General features: G+C 35.3%; 1 protein-coding gene across 2 annotated transcripts in view; it reads right to left on the bottom strand.

The window, feature by feature from the left end:
* The window catches only part of Naaladl2 (N-acetylated alpha-linked acidic dipeptidase like 2), a 911,861-nt gene that overhangs the window by 36,382 nt on the left and 854,081 nt on the right, over positions 1-21,398 (bottom strand). For both annotated transcript variants that reach the window (XM_087899634.1, XM_087899633.1), the window contains exon 13: positions 18,628-18,826. In XM_087899634.1, coding sequence (XP_087755760.1) covers positions 18,628-18,826 — 199 coding nt within the window. The remainder of the gene's footprint in view (positions 1-18,627; positions 18,827-21,398) is intronic.

Genomic DNA, 21,398 nt, shown 5'->3' with positions numbered 1-21,398 from the left:
AATATACTGTCTTTCAAGAGTTCTGGTCACTCACTTTACATTTATCACATATTTTCACCCAGTGATCCAAACCAGCACTAATTTTGTGGATTTGGTTTCCAACTAATAAAAACTTCTTTTTCCTTTTCCTGAAAATAATCTCTATGATGGTTAATTTTATATGTTAAGTTAGTTAATCTATACATCTTAGTCATGTGATCAAACATTCATTTCTTTGTTACTATGAATGCATGATATAGATGAACTATATCTCCAGTCAGTTGACTTAAATGAAGAGAATTTCCCTTGGTACTCATTTAGGGTGTCATAAGTGCAAAAACAGAGAGATCATGAAAGAAAAAAGAAAGAGAATGTGTGTGTGTGTGTGAGAGAGAGAGAGAGAGAGAGAGAGAGAGAGAGAGAGAAAGAGAGAGAGAGAGAGAGGAAAGAGAAAGAAAGAAAGAAAGTAAGTAAGAAAGAAAGAAAGGAAGAAAGAAAGGAAGGAAGGAAGGAAGGAAGGAAGGAAGGAAGGAAGGAAGGAAGGAAGGAAGGAAGGGAAGGAAGAAAGAAAGAAAGAAAGAAAGAGAGAGAGAGAGAGAAGGAGGAAGGGAGGGGAGAGAGAGAGAGAATATCGATCCTAAATTTACAAAGTTGCAGTATGAATTTTGACCTCAAAATTGTAAATTTCAAGTACCTACTTTATAGATCTCTGTCTCTCTGTCTGTCTGTATAGCTCTCTTCCAGGATCTTTGCTTTTTTTTTCTTAATTGGGGTTTTTCTGTGTAGCCCTGACTTTACTAGAATTTGCTCTGTTCCAAGCTGCATTTTTGTTTTCTTGATATCCCTAGGTTTAAAATAAAAATTTTAACCTCTTTTTTTCTTTCATTACCTGTATAATAATTCCATCACAGAGTAGTCAGAGACATATAGATAGATACAATGGTAGCTGATTATTCTAATATAATCAAATTTTCAAACCATTGCTAATACCATCTAATTTCTTCTTATGGGCCTCTCATTGACTTTCTAATTCCTAATTTCGTGCTACATTCCTGTACCAAATCCATTTGACCACCTTAAAAGAAAGAAAAAATGCTTTTTTTTAGTTAAGACAATTTTTAAAACTTGTAATGACATAGTCTTTTGATCCCTGTCTATTCATTCTTTATTTCTAGAGGACAAAGTACAAAAGATAGCCTTAAACTCTGTGTGTCTAATACGTCTCTGTACAGAACAGGTCTGATAATGACAGACATTCAGCCCATGTTGCAATAGGGATCTGTAGCAAACACACGTTGTAAAAGGAACGGCGGGCTGCTTTCCCGCCACCCGGATCTCAGCTAGCTTACATACTCTCCTACATCAACACGTAAGTGTTGTAAAACAGAAGCATGGATTTTCACCTCATAGATAAGAAAATATAGTTAAAATGACAACTGGAAGATGATTTAAGAAAAAAAGTCACCCAAGGCATAGGTGACAGTACAAAGTATAAATATCTGTTATACGTATATTATATTAAATATATGTTAATTCTCTTATATGACTATTTAAAAGTATTAACTTACTTCCATATATATGCTACCTACAAATAAAACATAGATTTGATATAAAGTTAAGTTTTATTATTACAGAACTTTGTCATTTATTATCCTTAATATCATTGTAGAAATTTTTATTTTTTCTGACCCAGAGCCATCCTTTTAATAATGGTATATACTGATCTAAATGAGGGACTGACATATGAATAAAAATTATCAGTAGAAATTTGAATAAAAACTGTTCTGTGTGTATGCAGCATGAGGCAAATTCTAGTTCATTGCAGATAGAAGAAAACACCATAAAGAAAGATGGAGTTCATAGATTTCATCAAGCACTTTAAAAAATATACAGTATAATTTGGAAGATCAAGAAGAAATGGGACCATTTTATCCAGCAGCATTTAGTCAGGTAGTGGGCAGGGATCAGAAGAAAATTCATGAAAATTTTCAAAAACACCTAGAATACAACATGTTTGTGTAGGGGAATCCTTCCAGTTCTGGTAGCCTCTGACTCTGTGAAATAGCCATATAGATCCAGAACATGCAATACATATACAAACAAATTCTACTGAGAAAGCATTTAGTTCTGTACATCTCACTGAGCATCTCTACAATTAAAATGGCTTTCTGAATCTTCACCTAGGATTTACACTTGCACTGTTATTTTTATCCACTTATAAGAAAAGTGTTTGAGTGACTTCTATAAATTATCAATGTGATGTTTTTATTTGAGATACTTATAATAAGGTGATTTTATTTGTATTTACTTAGTTTAAACATATGCATAAATGATTTAGCACAGGTTGCCTTCCAGTATTTGTACTTAAGTTGATCTGGCAGAAATATATGGTGACTTTTCATATAATAGACTGAAAAAATGCTAGCATCCTTCCACACACAATTTAATCTTTAGTATTATATTAATTATATGTCAAGATGTATATTATATGTATATATCATATACAGTGTGATATAGATATTTCCCTAATCATCCTTTACTGTCCTTCTAAAGTCCCAGGTTGTTGTCCACTCAACATGATTACAATTTAAGAGACTGCCTTTTTATTATATAACCATGGAATGTTGACTCTTAGAAACAGACTAAATATTCAGCATATCTATGACTAGTGGATAAACTCAATGGATATTTCAGGTAGCCAGGAATAGGTCATCTGTTTTCTTTACTCAGGTAGAGTAACTCATGTAAGCTTTCAACTGAACTAAGAAGTACACTGAGTATGTATTTAGAAACAAATATATGCTTTGCAGGGTCAAGCCTACTGGCTAATATTTTTCTTTGTCTATTTTATCAGTATGTTATACTTGTTACCTATTTTTTGTATATGTGTGAAGATTAATTAACTTAGTTCTTTATAATGTCTGGGTTATCAGTAGACATGTTTCCTTTTTGAGTTAAGTGATTGCAAGTACTTAATGATCAGAAGAAGTATTCAATATACAAATTTTTAACTCAAAAAGAGAGAGAGAAAAAGAAATAGATAGATAGACAGATAGACAGATAGAGACACACACACACACACACAGAGAGAGAGAGAGAGAGAGAGAGAGAGAGAGAGAGAGAGAGAGAGAGAGAGAGATTATGTACCTAAGAAGATATAAAGAGACTATCAAGTGGCCACTTTTCTTAATTTTTCTCATATGACAGTAAGATAGCATGAAAAATGTAAAATGTGTTTGACTGGAAACAGAAACAGGAGATAAATAAACAAGACAGAGACATAGCAAACCTTTTACTGTCATCTCTTTCATGTATCTTAAACATAGAAAACTAGTCAATGCTTTTACAAGTACTTACTGAAACTTAGATACTCTCTAGTCTATCTTCCTTAAATGATAAAATTAAAAAACATGCCAGAGAAGGTGAATGACTGCTCACTAAATGACTTGGTAGACAGTGCGCAGGCTTTATGACCTAAGCCCAATTCTTTGTCTTGCTTTTTTGACCATCTTTAGATGACATGGTATTTTTGTAAAAAGGAATCATACTATATTGTATGTCTCTAGGAAATAAATGCTACTTCCCTTATAATTTGATTTAAAAATTTATGGAAATGTGAAGGAATAAGACCATACTTTGGATAAAATGATTTGTCAGATTCAGAACAATAGAGAATATATATTTCCCAACACCAGAAAAAGAATTAGAGCCCTGCAGATGTGTGTCTGTGATAGTTACTGTTTGAGGACACAGGTATCTAAGTAATTTCAAGGAATGTTAGACAATATGAACACCAATATCTTGCTAAAATTATCATGACTTCTAACCAAACAAGAGGCAAATTGTGTCAAATATACACAGCACTGTCTTTTAGAAAGTACTGTGGTTTTTAGTTTAAAAAGCCTGGTTCCAAGCCCATCTCTATTTCACATGAGTTGTTTACTAAGCATAAAGAAAATAATATAAGTAAATGGGTTGGATTAAGTAAAGGTTTACAGTTGATATATGGAAATCTACTAGTACAGTACCTTCTACAAGTTACACTGGCTTTGACACAAATGTTGTTATTACTAATCTTAATATTATTTAATATATAAAGACATATTAAAATTTAATGCATTTTTAGAGAAATAACCATGTGCTATACACGAGAGATTATAGTGGTTGTACCCTCAGAATGACTCTATCTCCATTTGCAAATCTGACAATAATATTGTTTTTCTTACTTGAAATATAAAGAAACAACAAATCTAAAAAGATGTGTTTTTAATAAATCCAACCAGAGTGTGATGTGGGGTTCCTCTCTGCACGCTATGAATATATTTTATTGCCATTGGTTAATAAAGAATCTGTTTGGCAAGGCAGAATATAGGTAGGCCAGGAAACTAAACTGAATGCAGGGAGAAAGAAGGCAGCGTCGGACTGACACCATGTAGCTGCACAAGTAGCAAGAAGTAACAAACTACGAGACACATGGTAAAGTACAAAATAATAGAAATAGGTTAATTTAAGATGTAAGAGTTTGTTGGGCCAAAATTATCTCAGGGTCTGTACTTCAAGGCCTGTAGGACAGAAAAAAGCCTGACTCGAGTTTGAAGGACAGTCTCAAAGCTACTGAGTGAAGATGAAACAGCAACATCTAGTTAGATGCCCCTCCAGCCAAAGGGAGGGCTTGGCTGTGTCTCATTGTCTGCAGGTACCCCCACATACATGATGTCACTTAACCTATATAAGCTGATACTCACAGTAATAAACTGAGTTCATGTTTTGACTTGACTTCCTATTGCGTCTGATTGTCCTGCGGAGCTGTGGGGCTGTGGAATGGGTGGATAGTGCATAATGACCCGCAGTCAGCAATGCCCCTGTCTGGAGATGACTCAGGAGTGGGAGAATTCCCATCCCTGTCTGAAAATGGAAGACAAGGCGTCCCTTGCATCTCCAGGGTCTCTGTACAAGCGCATACACTTCAGAGAACACGTGTCAATACCAAAATCCCAAAATCGGTCGACCGGTACAAAACCAAAGCAGCCATAGCCAGACAGACAAGACAAAATGACAGAGACAAAAGACAATGAGCGCTCTCTCACAGGTAGATGCTAATAAACCTCCAGACTTCCATCATCCTGGTGGAATCTCTGGGGTTCCCGGCCAATGCACCATATGTTGTGCCCAGATCACGAACCCCAGAGAGAGAACACCAGAGAGGCCCAGACTGTAATAAGCAAGGTTTAATCGGAACTCATCTCCATCCCCATTACAACAAGGTAGAGAGGAGTTGGATCTCCTCTGTGGGGTAAGCTTTTAAAGGCATAACTACAAAGAGAATCTTTGAAGATGCTTTGGCATGGGTACAAGGACTTTTGCTCCCTCATATTCTGTTCAGTCAGCTTTTTCCTTGTTTTAAGAGCAAGGCCACTGTTCTAGAGTTAGGCCATCTTTATCAGCCTGTACCAGGTGGCTGGCTGGGCTGAGCTAAGTGACCTTGAGCTCAGAATATCCTGGGTGAGAGAGGGGAAGGCCATTATCTTCCTGGGAAAACATTCTGCTAGGAAATTTCTTCTTGCCCTTTTGAGAATAAGGTGTGAGGGAGGGGGAAGGAAATAGGAGATAGGGAGGAGGCAGAAATTTTTTAATAATAATAATAATAATAAAGTACACAGCCAGCATCAATGTCACAATGTACTTACTAAAATCTAAAATGCAAAACCAACCAAACAAAAGCAACAAGCTAGTGGAATGTTTGATGTTTCATCTTAGATAGCTGGTTCAATTCAGAAGGAATTCTCATTGCCTTATATCATAAGAGTAATGTGTAAATGTACATGCAGTATTTATTCTGGAAAAACAATGCAAGTATAAGACATTTGAATAAATATTACTGCTTGAAACACAAAAAATAATAAATGAGCTGCACAAACACAATACCTTAATAAAGAGCAGAAATATAAGTATATAACAAAATTTATCTTAAATTTGTATCAACAAACCAAGAGCCATACCAATAAAAATCTCTATAGCATATCCCCCTTTAAATGTAAGCAAATATTTATAAACAATCATTTAGGGAATTTAGGCATAGTTCCCTCCAAACTGCTTCCTTTTTTCGTTGGGCAAAGTAATTTGGGGGGTTGTTCATGACAACCTTCAGGGGTCTTGGTCCATCAAAGCACAATAACGTGGAATAATTTCATAGGTTCTCATCTTCTGTAGAAACAAAAGAAGAATCTCTTTTCCAAAATGACATATCCTTAGACCCAAATTTTGAAAGCAAGAAACCTTTATGTTGGTTTATCTTAACAACCCCCAGAATCAAATATTTCTCTGCAGTCAAAACACTCAAAAAAAAAAAAAAAAACACAATAGAATACATAATCGAAACTCTCTGAGTATTTTACACCTTTACGTGCCTATTTCTATTCCTTTTAATCTATGAATGTCTGTATTCTGTCTCTTTAAAGACTTTGATTTTTTTTAGACAATTTCTTTTTATACTTCTCTATACTTTTTTTTCTTCTCTCTCCCATTCTTATATACATTGATCCAACAATGTAACCCATTTAGACATCTATGTCTGTAACATGAGGGCCGGCTTGTTGGGGTTTCTATCCTGCCCAGTACCCCACAGCCGGCAAATCCCAAAGAAAATCACAGACAGGACTCCATAAGATTATAAACTGATTGGCCCATTAGGTCAGGCTACTTATTAGCTCTTATGACATATGTTACCCCATAATCCTTATCTACATTAGCCATATGGCTTGGTACCTTTTTCAGCTGTCAGCTCACATGTTGCTTCTCTGGTGGTTTGCGCAGGAGTCGCAGAGGGAGCGTCCTGCTTCCCAGAATATTCCTGTTCTCTTTGCTACATCCCTACTTCCTGTCTTGCTTTCCCACCTATACTGCCTGCCTGGACAGTCAGCGTTTTATTAAAATATGATTGACAGAATACAGACAATTCTCCCACACCATATGTCTGTCTGAATCTGTCTTTATTGTGGATCTGTAATTATTTTCTGTCCAAGAGCACTTAAAAAACTTCTAAAAATGCTAAGCAGTGGCATGACTAGGGCCAAGGATGCTTTGCCTTTAGGCTCTGTCCAATTCAACATGGTGGGGCAGAGGTAGGTTTAGCATGATTCATGCTCAAAACTCCAGTTTTTAGGCACACAGTGGGTCTATGTTGACATTAAGCAAGTTGTAGCATGCTACTTACAAAACCCATTTAAATTCTCCTTGGCTAGACCTCCAGAAAGATCCAGAGTTCATGCTGGCAGCATGGCCCAGGAAGATAATATTTCAAAACGGTGTGGCTTTTTTTCTGCTACTGCCGAATCAGTAAGACCTCTCTTAAAGGAGCTGCGGCACATTGTCAGCAAAATGCTGGCTACTAAGAAGTCGTGCTTCACTCTGTTCTTTTGTGTCTAGAAGTACTTTTAATCTTTCTCAGGTTTTATGTGGATTTAGTCAACAATATTGGTACACCAATCTCTTGTAGGAGGCTCCTTACTCATTTCCCAGCTGCCCAGACTCTCGAAATAAGCACATAGGAACTGTATTATTTAAATTACATAAGTGCTTGGCCAATCACTATAGCATATTCCCAGCAAGTCCTTACTTATTAAATTAACCCATTTCTATTATTTTATATTTTACCATGAAGCTTGTAGCCTATCAGCAGTGTTCTAGCTGGTGACGTGCATCTGTCTCTGGCAGCCCCATGGCTTCTCCAGACTCTGCATTCTTTCTTCCAGCATTCAATTTAGATTTCCACAACTACCTATATTCTACACTGCACAGGCCTAAGACAGTTTTTTTATTAACCAATGGTATTCCCAGCATACAGAGGAAAATCGCACATCATCCCCATATTTGTACTTCAGTTTTCCTGGCACTAAAACAGAAGAGTTCCTATTTTAAAAGTGAGTGAGGGTTGTCCTGCTTGTTTTTCATCTAGAGAAAACATTGGGCATGTTTTATAGATATAGAGAGTGAATTAGCAGGGCACACACAAATGTATCTGGGTTCAGATAGAGAATGAATATTCATTCCAAAGCTGGAACTGAGTATATACAAATACAAATATTTAGTCTCTTAACTAATTAAGCTCCTGGCAGTGATAGACATGGATTCATTTGTACTCCTTCTGTTCTCGTCTCCCCTCAAAAGCCTTTTCACAGAATAACATTGTGCTTATTTCTCCCCACATGCAGAAGGAATGTGCGTGATCTCTCTGTCACAAATACACATGGGTGTGTGTGTGCGCACACACACACACACACACACACACACACACACACACACACACACACACATTTATTTTTAAGCACTGGGGAAACATCTACTCCAGGACTTCATACATATACCACTGATCTCCAACCACCTGGCTATAAATTATTTTTTATATAGTGTTTTTGCTGTGTAGTTTAAATGTAGCACAAAAAGGTTCAGACAAAACTGGTTCTGAGCTCCATTGTGCTCCAGTTAGTAGACTTGCATTGAATGTACAAAACAATATGACAGTCATGACTCCAAAGCACAAATTATTATCATAAATTTTGCTTTTAAGTCTCAAAGCAATTTCTCAGAGATAACAAACTGCTAGCCTATAAAATTGTTCCTCAAAGAGGTTGAAACTCTTTCCGAACTACACAATTGTCAGATCTATGTAGAGAGCCTAGGTTAGTTCCATGCAGGCCCAATGCATTGTTGTTGTCTCAGATTCTATGAGATATGATGACCTTAGTGTACTTGTGGGGGCTCCTAAAAATAAGGGCAGGGTTTATTCTTAATGTCTGAGCTGGCTCTTGGGAACCTATTCCCATATTCAATTGCCCTTGCCTAGCCTTAAAACAAGGGGAGGTGCTTATTCTTACTATAACTTGGTGTGTTCTGGTGCTAACCATAAGAGGTCTGCCCTTTTCTGAACAGAAAGAGAACAGGAGTATATTGAGTTGAGGTGCACAAGAAGAAGAGGTATGTGTGGAGAAGAGGGACTGGAGGCTTAAGTCAGGGTGTAAAATAAATAAATTAATAAAATTTAAATTTTTTAAATATATGGAAACAAACTAAAAAAAATCTTTCTTAAACTTCACCTGATGAAATAAAAATTTTACCTAGATATTCCAACCCCAGAATTCATCATATTAACTACAAATTTATTCTATTTCCACAGGTGAGTGAGATTAGGTAGAACCTCATGTGAAAAGTGTTAAAGTGTGTTGAGGGGAGTGGTGTCAAGTGTAGAGTGGCTTCGTACACTATGTGACGAGGACATGAGTGAGGACATAAGGGTTTGCATCCCTCTGTCCAGCAACTTTCTACACCAGTGAACCTATAAACTGTTTAGCACCAGTCACTGAGAACATGTTCACGTGACAAATCCACTATGCATTAAGATTAAAATCCAGAGAAATCATAATATACACATGAAAGAATTTTCATTCATCATAGAACCAGCCACAGATTGATGGTGTCTTTTATGACAATCCCCTTTTTTTATCTTATAGCATCCCAACAGACCCTAATCCAGGTGACATGAACATATAGACAATAAATGAGTTAGACTTAGGAAATGGGGCTGAAGCACTGAGTGTCACACAATAATAATAATAAGCCAGCATAGATGATGGTATAAGGGAAGTATTTTTGATAGGTTTACAATGGGTTCTGGTCTAGAATAGAACATAGCATTTCATTTGTTAGTTGAGATGCTTTCAAATTTTAGATAAAATATTATGGAAGACTGTTGTGAGGTGGGGAAAAGCTGATTTTCTCATGACATCTATCAATTTCTGCCTCAGTTTCCTTTATACAGCTGTATTTCAGTAAGTAGCACAGGGGAGTAATTGTAGTAGCAATGAAATTAAAATATACTGAGAACAGCAGCAAAAAAAAAAAGAAACCAGACTGAAAGCCTGCAGAAAGTAATCACTGAAAACCGAATTTTTTAAAAGACTATGTAAAAGTTTGCCTAAAGTGTGTGAATGTTTTCTCTCCCATTGAGATATATTGTTTTAGTAGAAACAAAAAGAACAATTAAAAATGAGCTTAGAATTCAGTATATTAATTTCATTGTTCCTAAAATACAGGAGATTTTTTTTAATCTTAGATAAAATAAAAATATGCAAAAGATACATCATCATAAAGTATATAAATATGTCTGTTCAAAAGTAAAAAAAATATACAATAATACACAATGCAATTTTTTTTGTACATGAGTCAGCTCACCAACTTTTGGAAATTTTACATTGGACCCATTGTTTAACTCTCTATTCATGCATTAATCTTTTAGTTCTAGCAGCCACTGTTCAGAATACTTTAAAAGAATTAATGTAATCCTTAATACATAGCTATTTTTCATAATCTAAAGAAAGCAGGGGTAGATAGAATTAATGACCAGGGAAACAATGATGGGATTTTATTGCCATTCAGACCACACACACCTCACTGAAAGAAAAAGTATAAATCAAAGTAGTCATTACCCTAATCAAATAGCAAACAATGAGTTCTAGTATTTCTTACAATACTGACTGTAATTAAAACATCATGCCTTGAGATCATGGTAATTCATAAATGGTGGGGGAACTTGTTTTCTATACACTATAATGTTCTTGAAATTCTCAAAATCAAGTATTTGTAATGAGTGTGCAGCATGGGCATGAGTGTGGGTGTCTGGGAAGTAGCTTTTACATCATTCTGGATTATACCCTTCTGTCCTTGCCTAGATAGAAATGAGAGCTAACATTTTCCACAGAAAAGTTTGGAACTTGTGTGTTTGAAAAGCACTTTTAACGGATTGCTTGCTCTGTTTACTCTTGGTTCAAGGCAGAAGCATCTTGACATTTACACTGCTATTTTCCTGCTTTCAAGGATGCACATGAAAATCATCTTGCCTTGGCTTAGCTTGAAATGGTTTTCTGAATTTGCACAAATCCATTCTGGCTGGCTCCAAAAGAAGTCCTTTCTTTTCAACTTCTGACAACATTTCTCATGAGAGCATAAAGCTCATAATACACACATGCACAAACATATACTGTCCCTTAATTTACAAATGGGCTGCATTCTTTAAACTATTGAATATAGCCATTATTTGATACTTAATTTTATCTTTTAATGTGTGTTATAGTAGGTTCCTATATAGCCTTTCAGTTTATATAAGCAAATGCAGTGGAATGTACCATATACTTTGTGAAAATAATAGGATAATGTAAAAATCGGATTTATTTAAAAAATTTTAAGTTATATTTATGTGTGCTCATGTTCATGTATGTTATGTGGGTGCCCATGTACTATACGGTACATGTGTAAAGGTCAGACAATATTTTGCAGTAATCAACTCTCTTCTTTTCATCACATGGGTCCCAAAGATTGGACTCAGATCATTAGACTTGGCTGCAAATACATTTAACTACCTCGTCAAACGTAGATTTCTTTTAGAAAAATCTGATAATTATCTGATAATTTATTAAATCTAGGAGATTTAGAAGATGTTTATTTTCCCTGAGAATTTCTACCTAGAAGGTAATTTTAAATTCAAGCTCATACTTATGTTCTTCTCAATTATCCATACTCTTGATATTAGAGTAATGCAATTACAGTAGTTGACCCTCTAGCTCCCCTTCACAAAGTCACAGTAAGTCTACTCTACTTTTATGAAATTTCCTTTAAACACATTTGGCAGAACAGTCTCTCTCTCTCTCTCTCTCTCTCTCTCTCTCTCTCTCTCTCTCTCTCTCTCTCTCTCTGTGTGTGTGTGTGTGTGTGTGTCTGTGTTTGTGTGTGTGTGTCTGTGTGTGTGTCTGTGTTTGCATGTTATCATAGCATAACAGGAACACTTTGCTCCAGATTTCTTTATGTCACATTGGTACTCTGAATAAAAGCAACCAGGGTAGAGTCTACTATAACAGGGTGAAATCAGAACCAGGACCTTAAGGGAAGACTGCTTACAATTACATGAAGCACTACCCTTGACCAGGGAACTCACAGCAAAGAAGTACAGCAGAAATTGGAGGATGCTATTTGTCATCTGGACTGCTGTGGCTTATGCCTGGCTACCTTTCTTAAACAGTCCCAGAACACTAGACTAGGTACCATCCATTGTGGAATGGACCATCCTACTTCAATTAGTGATCAAGAATGAGAGACATGCCCAAACACCAACATTATGTAGGCATTCTTCAATCTAGGCTTTCTTCTCAGATAACTCTAGGCTGTGTCTAGTTGAAATTAAATGTAATTATTCTTAGATTTATCAGTTTATCATTCCTTTAAACATTTAGAGAAGCTCCAGTAAGAGTTTATGCTGATATTCTGTCTAAATGAACAACTGAAAACATGCTGCTGTAATTTATTTTAATGCCTAGGATTGTTCCATGATAGAAAGGCTTTGCTATTGGAATCTATGGAGAACATTTTAAATCTCCTGATTTTTGACTTGTAAAATTTATAGGTTGAAGATATTTATGTGTCAATGAAGTGCAGTTCATTCATTTAATATCCAATGAAGGCAAGACTTAGTAGTCTTCCATTATTTAGGTTATGTAGGCTGGTGTTGGCTGAGAAAAAAAAGAGAAATAATAGAGACACCATAGCAACAAAAACATACCCCTAACAACACAAACAAAATAACTAGGGACAAGGAAGGAATCTTCTGATATCTGCTAAAATAATATAGAAAGTATAAATTCACAATATAGTAAATTTCAGTCACAAAAAAAATTGTTAGAAGCATTCACATTGGGCATCTTTATCACTGCAGTGACTTGTGGGTATTGGGCATCATTGCAGTGACTGGTGGATACTTTCAAGGCAGTGCTATTCAGACAATTGATTGATAAGTTTTTAGCTATATGACAAGAAATTAAATATTTGTGAAGAGAAAAAACTACTTAAAATAGAATTTAAAGATATATACCAAAGCAGTGATCCTGGGGTGGAGGGAATATCTTTTTGTGTCACTTAATAAAAATATTAATAATAATAAAAAAATATCTATAGGGAAAAGAGTTGAGGAAATGCAAATACCATTTGAGTGACAAATAGACACAGAGTAATGGTATAATATTACTTCCATTTTTAACTATTATAGAACTATAAAGTCCATATATTTATCATAATCTGACCTCATTTCAGAGAACTTTCTTTTCTATTTTTAACATCTCTTGAAGAGTTTCTAGTTTAGAGAAGCAAAACTAATATTCAGAAATACTGCTTAGCTTCCTGCAGGACATCCAAGCTGAGAACAGAAAACCTTCCTACACAAACCCCTTCCTGCTTCTGACAATCGTAGCCCACTCCCTCCTACATTAATGTTCTCAACACGTTGTGAAAGTCATCTTATCTGAACCAGTTATACTCTACCAGCACAATACTATATTAAATGCCTATTGTACAGTAAAGTACCCAAGACAATTGAATGGGGGAAATATAGACTTCAAACAAACAGTGCTAGAAGTGATATTTCATGCAAATATGAAGTAATTAAAACTATTGTGCCAACATTTTAAAATTCAGAAAATTGTAAACTAGCTATCATATAATGTAAAAGTAGCTAGCATACCCAAGACTAAAACACAGAACTGTAAAATTCTTAGAATGTGTCATACAAGAAGATCAAGAAAACTATATAACAGTGGCTTTCATAACTAGATTTTGAAAACCACACAGTGCCACTGTTTGGATAAATTTGCTAGCCTCATTTTATTAATATTAAAACTTATGCTCACCAAAAGTTATTGTTATGAAGAGAAGATAAAACACACACTAGGAGAAAATATTTCCCAAAGAATTATCTGATGTAGCAGTTTAACTCAGCAGGAATGGCACCTTTGGGAGGGGTGGCTTTGTTGGAGGAAGTTTGTTATTTTGAGGTTGTCTTTGAGGTCTCATGTATGTTCAAGCCACACTTATTATCTCAGGTCACTTCCTGTTACCAGTGGGATCAAGATGTAGCCCCTTTCTACACTCTGCTCCGTCTCCATTACCATGTCTGTTGCGTGCCACCATACCACGGTGATAATGGACTAAATCCCAAGAACTGTAAGCCATTCCAATTAAATGTTTCCCTAACAAGAGCTGCCTTAGTTATGCCGTCTCTTCACAGCAATAGAAATCCTAACTAAGGCTGATAATGGTACCAGGGCCTGAGATATTGCTGTGATATATCTGATGCTTTTGTTTGAAGGAATATAAACCTTAGTCCTGTGGATTATAAGGAAAAACATTTGAATACTTTAAGGGCTGCTTAATAGGCTATTCTACTAGGAACATAAAAGACAATAGTATTGAGTGGGAATTGAATTGTGGGATCCTCGATCAAAAGAACTCAGAGAAGAATGTTAGTATCTGTCCTAGAGACTAGTCTTGTGATATTTTGGTGAAGAATGTGACTGCTTTTTGCCCTTGTTTTAAAAGTCTGCCTGAGGTTAAGTGAAGAGGTTTTGGATTAATTCCATTGGCAGAGGAAATTTTAAAACAGCTTTGTATTTATTCTGTTGTGTGGTTAGATTTATAATGAAAAGGAGCAAGGTGAGAAAGGAAAAAACTACACAATGTCCTATTTGAAAAGAAAAGAAGAATGGGGAAGTAGAATGTAGCTAAATTCTGTGTCCAATGAGATAAACAGATTAAGAAATGAAACAAAGGGAATAGTGACTCAGAGCAAGATCCCACCCACCAAAGTTTATTATTTACGAAAAACAATTAGAGAAAAGATTAAAACTGGGCTTCATGGTGCATGTCTTTAAGCCCAGCAATGAGAATACAGAGGCAGGAAGATTTCTGAATTTGATGTTAGTCTGGTTCTATAGAGCAAATGCCAGGACAGTCAAGCTTAGGCAGTGAAGAAAACAATGCAAAGAAGAAATTTGATGAAACTGTAATTGAACAAGGTGGACATGTTCTGAAGCCAGCAAGCAGCAGAACTTGGAAGCTTTGGCCACGTGTTTCTGGCTTTAAAGTCAAGGAGTGACTAAGAAAAGCCACTGCGATTTGGCATATGTCAGGGGTGTCCCTGAATGGAGGCCTGGAGCAGCCATTGTGTGAAGCTGTGAAGGTGAAACCTGGATTGCCTTGGAGACTCCAAGGTGTTGGAAATGTCAAAGCCATGAGTCACCTGCCAAGAAGAGAAGATCTGCTCATAATAAGTAGAACCAGCCCAAGAGAAAGGTCTTGCAGACAACAAAGCTGAAAGGAGATGGAGATCTGGAGTGTTTGACATCGGACATGAAGATTGCCCAGCTGGTTTTCAGTCTTGTTTTTGTCCAATATTTCCTCACTATTCTCTCTTTCCTATATTTTAGAAAGGTATCATGTGCCATTATATGGTGGGAGTATGTGATCTGCTTTTTGATTTTGATTTAACAGGGTATTACACTGCTAAGTTTTATAATTTTTTTTATATTTTGGATACCAGTTGTCGAAGTTATGGTTTCTTTACTGTAAAGATCTATGATCATAGCAATTCTTATAAATAAAAAACCTCTAGTTGGGTCACTTACAGTTCAGGGGTTTAGTCTTTCTCATCATTGTGGACATGGCAGCAAGCAGGCAGATGTGGTGCTGGAGACGGAGCTGAGAGTGGAGAAGGCACTACATCCTGATCTTGCAGGAAACAGGAAATGGTCTGAAGTACTGGGCATAGCTTCAGCATATATGAAACCTCAAAGTCCACCTATACAGTGCCACACTTTGTCCAATAAGGCCATACATAGTATAACAAAGCCACACTTCCCAATAGTGTCATTCCATATGATCTTATGGGGAACTCTATATTCAAACTATCACATTCTACTTTCTTGCCCCTAAGTTTTTAATAATACCAAACTGCAAAGTGCATTTAGTTCATTTTCAAAAGTCCCATTGTCTACCACAGTCTCAACAATGTTTTAAAATCCAATGTTCAAAGTCTCTTCTGAGACTCATGCAATCTCTAACCAGAAGTAAAATAACCCAGATATTTTTTTGTTTTTATAAATTGATTTTTATTGAGCTGTACATTTTTCTCTAACTCAGTTTTGAAATTGAGCAAAATAGCTGAACCAAAATCTCACTTTAGAAAACACAGGTGAGAATTCATCATAGCAAAGGACAGTGAGCAATAAACGCCATCATCAGATTGCAAATTCAAAAACTAAACATCAATGTGCACCTTTCAGCAGAGTTTATTCCCAGGCCACCAAGAGCAAATGTAGGTAAGGTGAGGGATGAGGGGAGTGCCGCGCTATCCACTGTTGGAAATGCAAGATTATACACCTGGTTTGGAATACAGTTCCTTGCAAAGCTATAAATAAACTTTGCCATGTCCCCAGCATTTATCCCAACGAAAGGTATGTTACACATGAATTTCATTAACAACTGTAGTCAACCTTTGGTAACTGCTAAAATACTGAACCTTAGCTGTTCGTTTCTAAATTCTATTATGTGAACTAGAATATGTAATAATGTTTAGACTTACATTACTTAGATAGGGTTTGCTGTGATAATTATTAAGAGTATAAAGTCACTTTTATTGGTATTAGTCAATAACAGACAAATGCTTGCTTTTCTTCTCAAAATATAGGATGAAGTAAGTTGAGTCGATAAATACTGCTGAAAGGGTAAGAAAAAGCATACCATGTAAGTAAGCCAGATACACATTGGAAGAATATTAAGAAGGGAATGTATTCTTCATATAGAAACAGGCTTTATTAAATCGGTCCCCAACATGATTTACCTACTCTCATAAAGACATTTTAAATAATTCTGTCAATAATGTGGTTGGATTTTTTTAAGCATATATTTACATGTACTATCTTTATATTTTACCAACTCATCTTCCGTCTTCTTTCTAACCCTGCACTAGAATGCTATCAGGGGAAACGATTTTTACTTGAAGTGCCTGTTAAGTTTCAGGGCCTTAGAAAAAGTTTCAGGGAGCATACATAATGCCTTCATGTATAATGAAAAAATATAAATATTATACAGCTTTTCTAATATTTCATGATCCAGAGTTAGATGATTAGAAGAAATTATGTGAAAATTTAATCTACATGTGAATTTCAGTTTCAGACTCACAAAGAAAACTTATCAAATACCAAAAGTGTAAGCATGTTTTTATTATAAAAGATTCCCACGTGCTATCTCATTTAATAGATGCAGAAATTAAGATGTGGATCAATAAGGTTCTTTTCATGTAACTAAGTTTACTACCAAATACCACTCAAATTTCATTTTCACTTAACCATTACAGGCTCCACACTCATAACCATATTTAAATATGGACAAAGATAGACGTCTACTAATATAAAGATTGTCATAGTCTTTGGGGAAGAGCAATTTTAGAAACTCTCATATGTAACTAAGATAGCTACGCTTTGGTATCAATTATTGATTCCTTCCTTTAGCGTATGGTTGTACATGGCATATTTAGCAATGCTAGTCATGAACAAGATGGTAGACAAGTGAAAGACATGAGGAAGTGAGGCAATAGCTCAGTTCAGCACTGAAGTTTACATAAGGGGTCATAAATTTAACACTTAACAAGTATCATTTGTAAATTCAAAAATATATAACATGCATATGTAAGATACACATACATATGAATATATTAAATTATCATGCCCATATACATTATATAAGCACAGACTGTTGCCTCTGATTTTCCTATTTTGAAGGGGCATAGAAGATTTTTATGATGAAAGATACTGACAAAATAACTGGGTTGAAGTATATTTTTATCTGAGCAATTCAGTAATGTTGAATTTTCTTTTACATTCTCACACCAATACTTACTCTGTTTTATACAGTGTTTATTGCCTACCTTACAGAAAATATATATTTTATCCTCAATAGAAGAATGAATCAATTATACAAAATATTTTAAATATTAAAAATTGTTTAGCATTGATTTTCCCTTTGTTTACTTTCTACCTTGATTACATCCTAAACAAAGCCATATTCCACTGGGTTAAGGCACTGTGCCCACACCATACTACTGTCTCTAAAAAGCCATTGCCTATATGATCTCAGGAGCATTCCTGTTACTCTCCAACTAAATTGCCCCTGCTCTCTTGGTTGTTCCAAGATCCTCTGAAGTTGCATGGCACCAGAATATTAAATGTATTTAATACTGTCATAAATTATAACAAAAAATATTAAGGTCAACATTTGAGGCATTTTCTTATTAGTAAGACAGCTGCTTGGCCCATCTCTTGGTACTCAGGAATGCATATTTCACCCATGGAAGTTTAGACTGTACTTTATTTTCCAATAATGATATCATACTGATATCAATAAAAGATATTTTGTCATGTGTCCTTAATTCCATATTTATTAATTTGAACTTTGCTTTGGATGGTGAATCTATCTATAACTACTTTAGTTTTGTCCTAGTCTACCTATAACTATTGTATTGTTTTGTTTTTAAAATTGATTATTTACACATGCTTATAATACTTTGGATGAAATCTATCCCCTCTTCTCTCTCTCTCATGCCACTCTTATCCTTTCCCCACTTTTCTATTCATATCATGTTTGTTCTCACTTCTGTGTGCTTTTCTTAAATATCTTAAAGTGGAGTCTCTTTGAAATAGTATTATAATCTTTAACATATTCAGGAAGTGAAGTTATGGTTTTGAGGAAAAGATATAAACATGGAAGTTTATTTCCTACCTATAAAATCCTGGTGGCACCTGCGATATCAGAAAGTTCTTCTCCAGGTCTTGAAGGATGTCATTCAGCATTCGGACACGGCTGGGAGCTCTTTCCTTTGGATCATTAGCAGGCCGCATCTCATCTGACTGGAAGATTTCAGCACTCTCCCTCAGGTGTGATGCCATGGCAAGGAGGTGAGGGACCCTGGGCTCATCACCTGGTGAAGATAAATGAGTCCATGTTATGAGACATTTTACCAAAGGAGCCAAGCAAACATACTACCATCTTGTCTCTACTTTATAAATCAGATAGAATCATGATGAGAGAATTGCTGGTCATCAATAGTTCTGTCAGTTGCTTCCCAAGCAAAGGTTTATATGCTTCAATTAAACACTGATAACATATCTTTTTTAACAAACATACTGTCCAAACTTATGTGTATATTCTATTACATTAATAATAATCAACCAAGGCCACCATCAAAAGATATAAATAAATATATTTAAATGAAAGAAAGAATGAAGGAAGGAAGGAGGGAAGGAATGAAAAGACTGTTCGTTCTTATAATGTTATATAAGATATACCTTGAGACTTTAATTTTTTCATTAGTAGTTTTTGATAATGCATATTTGAAATATATTTTTTGACTTTCAAAATATCCCAGAAATCATCATATGTACTGCTATGTTTATTTCGTTTGTTTCTCAGAAAGCATTCTTTGTTTACTTTCCACTTGTTGGACAGCTTATTAATGGTGGTAACAAAGCATTCACAGGTCTTTTGTACAAGAGAAAAGCATGTCTACTGTGTCAGTAGACTTGGACCTTTGGTCAAGTGTAGCTTAGTCTGGTGCCATGTTCTTACCCCCTTGTATCGAAGTAATATTTACAGCACTACTGACCCTCTGAAATTTTAACTGTTAAATAAATATATTAACATTACTTACTGCATAGCTTTTTCATGATGATCAAATGAATAATACATGTCAAGCACATCCCTCCAAATAAGTAGATGTTATTTAAAAATATGTCTGCAAGACTTTTATGATAGACTTTTTTTTGATCATCTTTTTGAAGGGCAATAGCTACTGTTATTCTTAGGCAACTTGAGACAAATCAATACAGTAAAATCAACAGGTTAGTGCAGAATTACTTCAAGTCAAATTATTCCAGAAGCATAGATATATAGAGTCTAAGTTTCTGTCTTAGGAGTGTGGCAAGGGAGCAGGAAGATGTTGGCATTCTTTTAAGGTTTTCATTGTGGAGAGTTTTGGTCAGAAGTGAATGATCATGATCACAAAGGACATTCTACTGTGGAGGAAGTCCAAGATCTTCAGCTTGGACAAGATCCTTGAACACCTGGTATTTGTATAACCTCAGTTTTTCTGCTCTGTATGTTTTCTCTCATTGTAGAGTTCAGCTGTCTTTTTCATATGCTAATGTACTTGTTCTGCCCCTTGAAAATTTAAGGAATACTATAAAGATAACGTGGTAAGATGAACATCTATGTTAGTGACAGAGCTAATTCATTAAAAAGACTTTCACAAAAGTATCTACTACTATCATGACTTTTAAAGTCTAGTCGAAGAAACACACTCCATAATTATTAAATGAACAAAGCAGATTCAATTAGGGGGTTATAAAAAGTTCAAAACAAACTAGAATCATGTGAAAGATAATTCAACAAATCCTCCCATTTTCATGTCTTTTTACCTCACAGAGGAGAGACTGTAAGAGAGGTGATGGGACTGAATATAATCAAATTATAAACATATATGGAATGGTCAAATGATATATTTTTGTTCCACTTGATGTTTAGGGATGAGTGAGGAGGCTAGAGGACAAATTGTAGAAAACAGTTCTCTCCTTCTACATGTACACCTTGGGGATGCAACAACTCAATTCATCAGGCTTAGCAACAAGTGCCCTAACTTGCAGAGCCATCACATTGGCCTAAATAAAAAAATAAAACAAAACAGCAGTAATTAATGGTATACAATGTACAAAAACTTTTACAGATTGTTTTAAAAAGAAGTATCTGCACCACGTGTAAAATCTCTGAAAAATCATATATTTACATATGTTAAGCTTCTATAGAAAATATATGAGAGCTGAAGATAAATTAAAAATCATTGTTCACAAATAATAATTTGGTTCATTTAGCTGCAGGAGTCACTGTGTTTGAACACTTTTTGTTTTATTGTGCATTCCATACTGATTAATTTTTGTATTTGATTTCATAGAATTTCATGAGGATAGACTTTTCTTCATTTTGAAAATTAAGTCCCAAATAACAGTGGAAATTTAGGATGGCATGCCTTTTCTTAAATTGTGATGATTTGTCAAAGCTAGTGCATAAAAACTCAGACTATCTTTGCACAAAGAAGAAGAGAAATGGATAAGCACATTAGAATTCACTGAAACTGAAAGAGTGAGCAAAGAAAATAACAAGTTCGACATCTTTGAGATTCTTCCACTTAAGGAAGAAAAATCTGTTCTGATCTTCCATCCATTGCGGAATTGAAGGCATTACTAGAAAATCAAGTGAGACAAACTGTACCATTCTCTCTTATTTAACTTTAAATGAATTTATCTTTTATGGTACTGCAGAGAACTGACAGCATCTGAACTACTTAGTTCCAGAAAAAGAGTGGCAATCTGCCTGACACAGAGCAGGCATTCCTTCCAGAGGTCAGGGAATGAGAAGCAGCTCTACACGTAATGCTCACCCAATCTTTTCAGTGTGTAAATTATGCTTCAAGGAACCTAACAGTTATCTCCCTGTCAGTC

The sequence above is a fragment of the Myodes glareolus genome, chromosome 20 (genome assembly GCF_982192425.1).
Source record: "Myodes glareolus chromosome 20, mMyoGla1.1, whole genome shotgun sequence".
NCBI classification, from domain to species: domain Eukaryota; kingdom Metazoa; phylum Chordata; class Mammalia; order Rodentia; family Cricetidae; genus Myodes; species Myodes glareolus.
The sequence above is the reverse complement of the archived record's forward strand: the minus strand, read 5'-3'. Positions and strand labels throughout refer to the sequence as shown.